Source organism: Eleutherodactylus coqui, chromosome 11, assembly GCF_035609145.1.
Source record: "Eleutherodactylus coqui strain aEleCoq1 chromosome 11, aEleCoq1.hap1, whole genome shotgun sequence".
Classification (NCBI taxonomy): domain Eukaryota; kingdom Metazoa; phylum Chordata; class Amphibia; order Anura; family Eleutherodactylidae; genus Eleutherodactylus; species Eleutherodactylus coqui.
The window spans coordinates 25,897,699-25,908,765 of record NC_089847.1 but is presented as its reverse complement, the minus strand read 5'-3'; the positions used below and the strand labels follow the sequence as shown (position 1 = coordinate 25,908,765).

The window sequence follows — 11,067 nt, the reverse complement described above, 5'->3', positions numbered from 1 at the left end:
ACAGAAAGCTACTCTGGAGAACTCTAGCCATCCATATGGATGTACTTCATTGTAATGGCCACCATATAACACTACAACAGCCCTGGCAGAAGTGCCGGAGTGCCTGCAGTTTTCCCTGTTAAAATCAACTCTTTGCTCGGAGTGTCAATCAACTAATCTCCCCAGCGGCTACATTCTGCAAGGGGTTCGACTGATCGGACAAAGACTTAAACTGCAAAAAAGTTGCATGGACCTGAACCATACATCACTGCAAATCTAGATAGCTCTAGTCTTACCAAGCTGTATATAGATGAGGTCTTCAATCTATCACGTTCTATCATGTTGTTTAATACATATACAATACAGCAACCATAAAGAACCAGATCACTTAACTGTAAAGAACCAGATCACTTCACTGTAAGTTAACATTGACAGAGATGCTTTATAAACGTAAGGCAATGTGAAGGAGAATACCACCAGTCAATAAAGTCCCCAAGACCAGTCAGCGAGTCCCCTGCTTTACTTTTGCAGAAGTCTTTCGGTTGTTCTTTAGATTGGCGCCCCGTTGGGGATGTGTCCGTGTAGAGGATGGTGTTGGCTTCTTCCATGGCAGCAGGATGGTGCGAGTCAAGACACGGGGCAGCAGCAGCCATCGCGGTGCTTAGTGAGGAGGGAGATGCGGGAGAATGTTTTACCGCAGCCCGGGCACCGGTATCTCTTCACTTCTGAGTGTGTCTGCAGATGAGCCCGCAGATTAGAACGGTCTGCAAAACCGCGGCCACAGTGATAGCATGAAAATGGCTTCTCCCCTGTGGAAAGAGGAAAATACAAAATGTAACACAAAAAAAGGTCTGGCGCTAAAAATAAAAATCCTTTATATAAACTTTGTCCATAAATATTTCTTCTTTTTGTTCCTCCAAGACCTTTAAGGATTTCATGATTTTTGGCGCCCTTGGGCGTGATGCAGAACTCAGAACAACATAGATCCCGATCATGCTCTCAGTATGGGTCGTTAGACTCACGGTCAGACCGGCCCATTGTATTAGGCTTTATTCAGAAGGGCGTATATTGGTCGGGTTTTTTACGCTCCGCCCCTGTCCCACCCCTCCCATTGCAAACACAGGAGTGGAGGAGAGAGGCTGAGAGCTTGTGAGTGGGAGGGAAGGGGGACTGCTTAGATGGAAGCGTATATCGGCTGGCCGTGAAAACACCGGCTGATGTACGCTCGTGGGAATAAGCCCTAAGTTAGTGAAAAACTGACCACTTCCCCTGCGACTTTGCTGCAGTTTTCCTGTGTGTTCAATACGTTTTTGAGATAAAAATGCACAATTTGCATCAGATTTCCTTTTTCATTTTTCACACATAGAAAAAAAAAAAAATCACATGCGGTTTCAATAGTAAAACTTCTTAAAAAAATAGCATCCCACTTGCATGCAAATCGCATGACATACCAGTGCAATGCATTTTTTATCACATGACCGTAGAGAATTTTGGTGAATCGTAGAAAAATAGGACATACTGTGATTTTTCAATGAGAAATCCCCCGTGGATTACCCCATTAATGGGTGCTTGTCCCATGTGAGTTCTGTCCATCTCACAATCAGACAGAATTTACAGGGGAGAGTCGCCCCTATAAATACACCCTTACGGGGTCCATAACCTCCCATAATGCGCTCGTGTGAAACTAGCTTTACATTTCTCATGGCTCTAGCTCAGTCTCCATGACGTTGGCCACCAATGGACATCCTGGCATTGAGGTGAAGAAGGATCAGCTGAGTTTTCCAGTTGATCGCTATTGTTTTACCCAAAATCAGATGGTGCCAGGGCTCCTGGACTGAGCTGCTGTCTGCATCCCACATAGAAATAAATGTGCATGCTGCCTTTTCTATGCCTAGGTCAGGACTGATCTTCAGATTTGAGATGCAAACAAGAATACTAGCAAGCAGAAGTCTTGAAAATCAAGCTGGAACCTGTAAACCCTGATTTATCACGGCACTTGACTGCCACAGGATAGGTGATAAATGATTGATGGCTGGGCCCTCAGAGATCATGAGAACAGCGCACCCTGAGTCCAGCAGGTGAGAGGAGTGGTACTACACTTGCGCGACTACCACTCCATTCACTGTCTAGCTGATTGCAGATGTCGAATATCCCCATCAGTCCCATAGAAGTGAATGAAGTGGTGGTCACTGCTGCTTCTGGTGGACTTGTAGTGCTCTATTCTCCTGATCCCTTGAGGTTACAGCAGTTGGATCAATCATAGGTGATAAGTGATTAGGGCAGGATAACCTCTTTAATTCAGTGCTCTATAATCATATAGGAAACTGTGACCTCATTAAAGGGCTTGTCGCACTTTCATTTGTTTTGCTGCAGGAAGCAGACAGCTCCGTACATTATTCAGTGGCCCAGGCTGGTATTGCAGGCTGAGTCCCATTCTCTTCAATTGGACTCAGCCTACAGTACCAACCCAGGCCACAGCACAATGTACGGAGCTGAAGTTTGGTGTGCATCTTGCAGCCCAAAACTCTCAACAATTCAGCTATGTGTGACCTAAGATGGGAAATGGCCTTTTATTTTACCTGTATGTGTTCGAATATGTCCTTGTAGAAGCCAAGGTCTTGAGAAGGCTTTGCCACATATCCGGCATGCACAGGGCAGCGTATGAGTACGGATGTGCATCTTTAGGGCACCCAAGCTGCTGTAAGATTTAGAACAATGGGGACAGTTAAAATACCGACAGTTCCGTACTTTGTTTCCACTGAATAGTCTGTCTGGTTTTGGAAAGTCTAAGCGCCCCACAGACTCTGTAACGTACGGTGATCCTCCCTGAGAGCTGGAGTTGCATGCGGCCTTATGCCCGGGCGTTGAGCCGCCGCCGTCTGGTGCTCTGTTCCTGAGCGGCATGTTTAGGTTGTTCATATTGTCTTTCAGAGGTAATCCATTTGGTAAAACCAGCAGAGCGTCACTCATTCTAACGTCCAGGGGGTTAAGCAATGTTTTGGTAAAGTGATCACCATGTCCCCTTTCCACTTGGATCTGCGGTGTCGCCTCTCGGGTTTGCCACGGGTCTGTGATATCTTGTCTGGGAATAGAGGTATCCTCGGTCTGATATAGAGACAGCACCAGTCCTGCGGCAGAAACGCACAACGTTATAATACCAGCAACCATACGAATAGGAACAAGGACTTTTATAATGAAACGGATGGGATGTAACTTAATTAGGATCTCATAACTCTTAATTGAGTCATCTGCAGTACACCATCTTCTCCACCTGGTGTCCCGGTGGTGCAGTCCCGAATTTGCTGAGATAACAGATAATTGTGGACCATTATTAGGGCACTACGCTTGTGGTCACGGTTGGTGCTTGAACTTCAGGACACTTTTTGGGCTGAATTTACAAGTGTAGTCAGAGCCTGGCAACTAGTACTAAATGGCAAGTGACAGCCAAGCTCAAGCAATAACTATAGCAAGTCCAGGTGCCGCCTGGCAGTTAGCTTATCGGGTTATCCGCAGTATGTTCGGGCATCTTTACCAACTTGCTTATCAATTATGACCCAGCTGGCTGTAATTTATTCACAATGGTGACGCTTACACAGGATATCAGTATTAGTTATTCCAACAATGGGCAGAAACATATTTAACCCTTTGCAGTCCAATTTTGGATTCAGGGTTTCCTAGGGGCTTTCTCTTTTTGCCATTATACAATGGCGCCGTCTGCTGGCTAGAGCCAGTACTGCAGTATGGGACATGCTGGAGAGGCCCCCGACAACAGAGCGGCCAGAATTATACAGTAAGAATACTCTGCCGGACGTCTTCCGACATCGGAGCTGTACAGCCTTCAATCAGAATGTCTTCAGACGTCAGACAGTGGATTGGAAAGGGTTAAAGGGGTTGTCCAGTTACCAGACAACATTTCTATTTAACTCCAACTATCTTTAAATAGAAAAAAGAATAGTACTTATCCCTCCTATGCAGTGGTGATCCAGCGCTGTAGCCCCACTGTGGTCCCGGTGTTTGCTGTTATTGATTATGTCATCGGGAGTCACCTGACAGCTGCAGCCGATCAGAGGATGCAGCCTCACTGTTCTGAACTCTTGGCATCATGGCACCTAGGTTGCAAGCGCTGATGCCAGGAGAGCAGACAATGATGGCAGTGCAGCCTCTGATTGGCTGCAGCAGTCAGATGACTTCTGATGACCTCATCAGAAACAAAAACTACCAGGACCATGGCGGGGGGCTGCAGCGCTAGATCGTGGCGGTATAGGAGGGGAAAGTACTACTCTTTTTGTTAATATAAGACAGAGCTAGAGGGACAATGCTGTCTGGTAACTAGACAACCCCCTTAAAGGAACATTTCAGAAAAACCCCACTGTTCGGTGACACCACGAACCTTTATTTAGTGGATTGCACTTTTTGGAGCATTTGCTGAATAAAGACGTCTAAAGCTTGATACAACAATATGCACCAGATTTAACAAGGTCTAGGCGCAATTACATTAGTAAATCTGGCACTGTGAATCAGTTTTTCCTCTGTGGTGTCCCTTAACCCTTTGCAATCCAATTTTGGATTCAGGGTTTCCTAGGGGGCTTTCTCTTTCTGCCATTATACAATGGTGCCATCTGCTGGCTAGAGCCAGTACTGCAGTATGTGACATGCCTGAGAGACCCCCCAACAACAGAGCGGCCAGTAATATACAGTAAGAATACCCTGCCGGATGTCCTCTAACATCAGAGCTGTACAGCCTTCAATCAGAATGTCTTCAGACGTCAGACAGTGGATTGGAAAGGATTAAAGAACAGTAGTGTCTTTGATAGGTTATGGATCCAATATGGTAAATGAGAATTTCGGAACTAGTATATATAAGGCTAAATATTGCATTTCCAGCACAACAATATTACCAGGTCTACCACCTTTATACACGCTGGGCATTTCTTACCATTTACTGCAGCCTAGAACTTTTACCGACCTTTTCCTTTACTAAGGATCTCATAACTTGACATCAGCTAGAAATGAAATAGCGGAAACTGCATTTTTGCATCCACTAACAGCAGCTCGATTATATTGCAAGCTCCATGGTGCACTTAATTTTCCCTTCTGGTGTATTAAAACCTGGCCCTCATCCTGCGTGTAGTTGCCAAGCTAGCCCTGTACTATGCATACAAGAAAATATGTTATACCTTGTCTGCAGGACCTTCAGTTCATTAGGGACGGGTGTCATTAAAAGAGTTGTCCAGTTGTAAACTATTGATGGCCCCTCCTTAGAGGCCATCAATGGTAGATCTGGAGGTCCGCTGCCTAGCACCCTCTCCAACCAGCTGCTTGCTGGCCCAATGTGCTTGTGCACTGAGATGATTTTTGCAGTAAGCAGACAGCTCCATTTCCTCTGTAGTGGCCAGGCTTGGTATTACAGGCAAAGTTCCTGGCCAAGATTGGCCTGCAATACCAAACCTGGCCCCTGCAAAGAAATGGAGCTGTCTGCTTCCTGCAAAAATCAGTTCAGAGCAAGAGCACTCCAGCCTGGCTAACAGCTGATTGGAGGGGTTCTTGGTGACAGATCCCGCTGATCTATTGATGGCCTGTTCTAAGCACTGGTCAACAATAGTTTACAACTGGACAACCCCTTTAATAAGCACCTATCAGAACTGTAATTAGGAAATATTCCAATATTAAGTGATGCTCTGTGTAGCTCTCAGAAATGATCACTTTGGGGACCTTGTATATGGATGCGATGGTGGTCCTGCCCAAAATCGACCCGATTCTGGAGTCCGGTTTTTCACGTATTCCAAAGCTTGTTTGGCTTCGTTATATGCAAGGATCCCAAAGTGACTCTACTTCATATTAAACCCCCTATCCTTAGCAAATAGCAATATGAATTACTAACATTTGTTTTCCTAGCTAGAAAACAGACAATTGCGCGCTCATGGAATAACGGCTCAGTTCTCTTTCTAAGGGCGCGGTCACACGAGCGTAGGCGTATTTATGTTCACACGTGTGCAGCGCTTAATCGCCGGAAAGAACGTTTTTCGGCAATTATGACCAGAGCTAGAAAGCGTATTATCGTTTGTTCCTACTTTGCAAACTATCTTTTCGGCCATCGAATATGCGCTGGCGCGTATTTCGGTCGCATATGTTCCGTTTTTTTTTTTAGGTTGCCGTTTTTACGCGCCGTAAAATCGCCCGTGCGAACGAATACATTGGAAACCAACGCCTCAGATGGTCACATATATACGACTGGGCGCAAAAACGCGGCGTTTATGTGCTCGTGTGAACGCACCCTAAGTCTGCGTTAACGAGAAGCTCACTAGTATCCTTCTAGACTCCACAAAATGTTCTCAAGCTTTGCGTTGGAGTCAAGTGAAGAACATGTTCCCTTGGGACATAAACTTCACTTGACACATTAACAGAAATGAAGTAGTCAAGATGACGCCCCTCTAGGACATACATTTATTTTGACGCAAATGTATATGTCCCCTTCAGAATTCTCACCCTAAGGCCGGTCTCACACGACCCGATTTTAATAGCGTAATCCGCGATCATCACCCGTGCTGACGATCCACGGTATTCTACACCCACTGAAAAAATAGAACTATCGCATATCCGCTTAGATGAGCGGACAGCGATTCCTGCGAGCAGATTTAAAATCGCAGCATGTTTTATTTTTGTGTAGACTCCATGGAAGCCTTCCCACCGGCAGCCCACCCGCAATTGACATTGCGAGTAGGCCCCGGGTACCCGCGTGGGAAATACAAATATTTTTTTTAAAATCTGTACTGCGCATGACAGACGGTGAACGTCAGCGGTCATCCGCAGTACTGGAAAAGAAAGTATGCGGGGGTCGCCGGCTGGGGTCAGAGCCGGATTCTACCATGGGCTCCAGCATGCGGAATCCAGATCGCCCGTATCAGACCAGCCTAACTCAGGACAGGAAGCGTCTGGAACTACCGTGTTTCCCTGAAAATAAGACAGTGTTTTATATTATTTTTTGTTCAAAAAGGTTTAACTTTCTTACATGTATAGCTGCCTGGACACTATTTAAATTAACTGTTAGCAGGGCTTAATTTTGGAGCAGGGCTTATATTTCAATCATCCTCAAAAAGCCTGAAAAATCATTTTGCATCCTCAAAAATTCTGGAAAATCATGCTATGTCTTATTTTCAGGGGATGTCTTATTTTCAGGGAAACGGTAATCAGCCATTTCAACCGTTACATCTTGTTTGCCGTGCGCAAATGAACATGCCCTGTGGGCGTAAAAAGTACTGTAAAATATATTGATACGCGGACACAAAAAAAGCATAGTTCGTTCTGCAAAAACACATCATTAAGGCGTGCAAAAATGCGCATACACCTTTGAGAAGGAGCCTTAAAGACGAGAGGAATAACGCCCCACTTCATTCTTCCATTTTTTGTCTTTCGGAATGGATCCCAAAAAAGAGAACTTACAATCCGCGACTAAACCGCTGCTCATCGTATAGGGACATCGTAGAGTTAATCGGACAAGATGAGCTCAAAATTGGGGCAAAAAAAAAATTTGCCTGCACTAGAATATAATCGTGAGAGATTGAACTGATGTCCAAGCTGCTGCAGAACATCTTAGATTCCGTACAGTAAGACGCTGCAGTGGCTGACATGTCTGCTAAGAGGATTTCCAACCGCAACAGTATTTTCTAATACAAACAATTAATATCCCATGGTGACACAAATCCCCCCCCACGTCATCGAGGAGTCGGAGGGATCGACTATTCAGACAGAAGGCGTGCGCTGCAGGTGCGTGTGTTATCTGGTCGCGGCGCAGTCACACGTCTCCCCGGCTGCACCTGCTCCTCCACTCACATAGGAAGGAATTAGTTCCAGCAAGCACAAAAGCATTTCTAATGGGCGACAATTCACGGGGGTCGCCGACTAACAAGGTAAAACATCCGGCATATCTGGTGACCGGACGGGTTGGCGTCCTCTATACCAGCTGTCCCGGATTCGCCAACGTGTTTTCATTGCTTACGCTGAAATTTCCAGGGAGAAACCAAAAATTTTAACTTTTTCTTACTACTTGTAAAAAACTTTAGTTTTTTTTTCTGTTTCCCATACAGATCGGGGAGATTTAACCCTTCTGTCACCAAGATCTTTAGTGCCTTATTATCCACATCAAAGTTTCTACTTTTCAGAACAATATTTTCTGAAGTCATCTCTTTTTTTTTTTAACTTGATACTTGAGTTTTCTTATTATTTGCGCCACAGATGAGACCAAAACAGAAAAAAAAGGGGTGGAGATTTGTATACAATTATGATTTTTTTTTCTTTTTTGCCCATTTGTCGTTCAATGTAATAAACTTTGATAAAATGTAATAAATTTGATACAATTAGTAGAAATAAATGGCCTGCTCACTCTCCAAATGGGTTTGAAGGGGTAGCGCTCAAAACTGAACCCAAATAGCAGCTAATGGCTGGAGATGCACAAAAAAAAGGGGGACCTCCATTCTCCAGCATTACAGCAATGATGTAAGTTAAAGGGCTATTCCAGTCATTTAACCCCTTGCTGTTTTAATAACCTATTTTCAGATAGGTCATCAGTAGTTGATTGACGAGCTCTTCCGCTTGGGACCCTGACAATCACCTGATCTCAGCACCCGCATTCACTGCAGCAAGCCGGATTTGGACAGCTGCGTCTGCATTTGGGTCAGAAGTGTAATAGAAGGTATGACCCTCATTGATTTCGATGGGAGGTATACCTTCTGTTGCACTTTCGGCTATGACCTCAACGTATACGTCCGACCCACTGCAGGGGATGAGTTCAGCCGATCACCAAGAGTCCCGAGCGGTGGCCCCCTTCACCCATCAGCTATTGATGACTAACCTGAGGATGGGTTATCAACACTGCAAGGTGTAAATGTCCAGAATACCGATCAGTGCTCTCATACTGGTGAATAGAGATCCCATTTTTTATTTTTGCGTATCTCCAGCCACCAGCTGCTATTTGGGCTTTTTCTGAGCACCACATTTAGCACTTCTTAGGGTCAAGAACTGATCCTTTTTATCTCCCTGTCACTTTAGTAGGATCTGACAGACAAGGAGCGGTCCCAATGTCTTTAATAGCAGAGCACTATACAGCAAGATTTGCTATTAAAGCGACGGAAGTATACAGTATATATATCCTGGCCGTACCGTGCATCAACAATTTGGATGTATACATGCAAATTGAAGGCAACAAAGTGATTGAAACCTTTAAAAAATGAAGTTTAATACTTCTCAGTAACCCTTTAATGATTGTTTATATATATATATATATATATATATATATATATATATATATATACTGTATATCTGTGACCATAGACGTAACGCTTCTTCCCTAGTGCGACACCTTAATTTTTCAAGAAAAAGCGAGTATATAAAAAGTGATTCGCCACAGAAATACATATTGAGAGAAAATGAGTAATAGAAGATATAGAATAGATATATAGAGAGATATGTAATAATATATTATATGGTGTGCAACATACGTTATTTATCAAGTGTCACACAAAGGGGCGAAGTAATCAGGAGTCATTTACCGTTTTTTTCCCCAAAAAAATTTCTAGTGCACGCGTACGTCAGCTATGCGGTGCAGTAAGGGAGGTGCGTCAGCAATCCGCTCTACCAATTGTTAATATATTTGCTGCAAATTTCCCCATCTTCATAAATTCGCGGTTTTGTGTCGCTTACCGCGCTATTGATAAATCTCCCTACTATTACGCTTCGTCTCGTGTTTTTTTTTTCTCAAACAGCTGTAAGGTAAACTCTATGAACGTACAATACATTTTCCGACCGCTATGGCGGATTTCCTATCAATCAGTACGACAATGTTGGCTTCGAGGTTATTTCCCTGATACAATAGGTGGTTTAAGTGATATAGAAATATATATAGGTACCGGAATGAATGGCGCACGGTGACCCTGCAAATGATTTATCATTTTAGCGAGTGCATGGAATGAATCGTCGCATTAATCACGCGTTTAGCACCTTTGTATAGGGTCGATGTAAAACCATCCGTACGATAGAGTTATCTGCACACAGCATAGTATATAGCGATGGATGAGATTTTGGTGCGACGTATGGAGCATATATTACGTTCTGTTGGCCGTCGGATAAGGGATATGTCTGTAGTACATAATAACTGTTACATAGTGTCGTCATACTAATGATGGATACAATAGTGTCAACATTGTATGTATCAAATACATGAAAAGATTTTGGCCAGGTAGTTTTACATCTCCCCATATGTCGGTATACGTCGTGTTCTAAGTTTGTAGCCGCTAATATGGCTGTCATGAAATGCAATAGTGCAGTCTGCCAGTGTGCCGCCTTACCTGCCTGCGCCTCCAGCAGTTGTCCATAGTTCGGGATCCTGTGGCTGCAGGGCTTCTTTACCAGGAACGACCTGGGCATCCTCTGCCAGTGTCTGTGTGTCCCCAGCCCAGGACAGTAATAATCTGGGTGGACATTCTCTGGGTACATTACCATGCGGCCTCCACCACAGCCAATGGAGAGCTGAGACAAGTGCAGTGGGCGAGGTGGGAGGAGGGCACAGCCTATGTTTCCAGCTGCAGCAGGTGCTCCTAGAGAATATCCTGGCAGCGAGCAGCCAAGAGGGAGGGGGGCGCAGGCTGCGCCTCCCCGCTGCTGCCTCGTACACTACTCATGCTTTGTACATACTGGATTTTACTGGGGTACTGAAGACTGTTTATTGCAGCCCCTGCACTATTTTTCAATGGGGTTTACTGCGTTAAAGTATATCTTCCTACCAGAGGGTAAATGATACGTTTCACGCACCCTTTTTTTTTCCCTCCCGACTTTCAAAAAATCATAACTTTTTTATTTTTCAGTCGGCGTCGCTGTCCGAGGGCTTGTTGTTTTTTGCGAGACGAGTTGTATTTTTCAATGGTGCTATTTAATGTACCGTATAATGTACTGAAAAACTTTTATAAACTTCAAAGTGGTGTAGAATGGAAAACTCGACAAAATTTGGCCAACTTTGGGGGGGGGTCTTGCTTGCAAATGTATTTATTTTTTTGCTGTACTACTTTTAAAAGATTAAAACCAAAAAAACATTTCTGT

The 11,067-nt window shown here is 44.3% G+C and overlaps 1 protein-coding gene across 1 annotated transcript; it reads right to left on the bottom strand.

Moving 5' to 3' along the window:
• Positions 1-306: 306 nt before the first annotated feature.
• On the bottom strand, positions 307-10,468 carry SNAI3 (snail family transcriptional repressor 3). The gene is made up of 3 exons (XM_066583127.1): positions 10,320-10,468; positions 2,559-3,107; positions 307-788 (listed from the first exon to the last, which is right to left on the bottom strand). The coding sequence occupies exons 1-3, from the start codon at positions 10,465-10,467 to the stop codon at positions 607-609; spliced, it is 879 nt and encodes a 292-aa protein (XP_066439224.1). The 5' UTR covers position 10,468; the 3' UTR covers positions 307-606.
• Positions 10,469-11,067: the final 599 nt, after the last annotated feature.

Coding starts and splice junctions, on each gene's coding strand:
- SNAI3 (XM_066583127.1), bottom strand. CDS start 10,467: ATGTACCCAGAGAATGTCCACCCAGATTATTACTGTCCTGGGCTGGGG. Junction 3,108..10,319: donor ACTGCTGGAGGCGCAGGCAG/GTAAGGCGGCAC, acceptor TTTCTGCCGCAG/GACTGGTGCTGTCTCTATAT. Junction 789..2,558: donor ACATATTCGAACACATACAG/GTAAAATAAAAG, acceptor CTCTTTCCACAG/GGGAGAAGCCATTTTCATGC.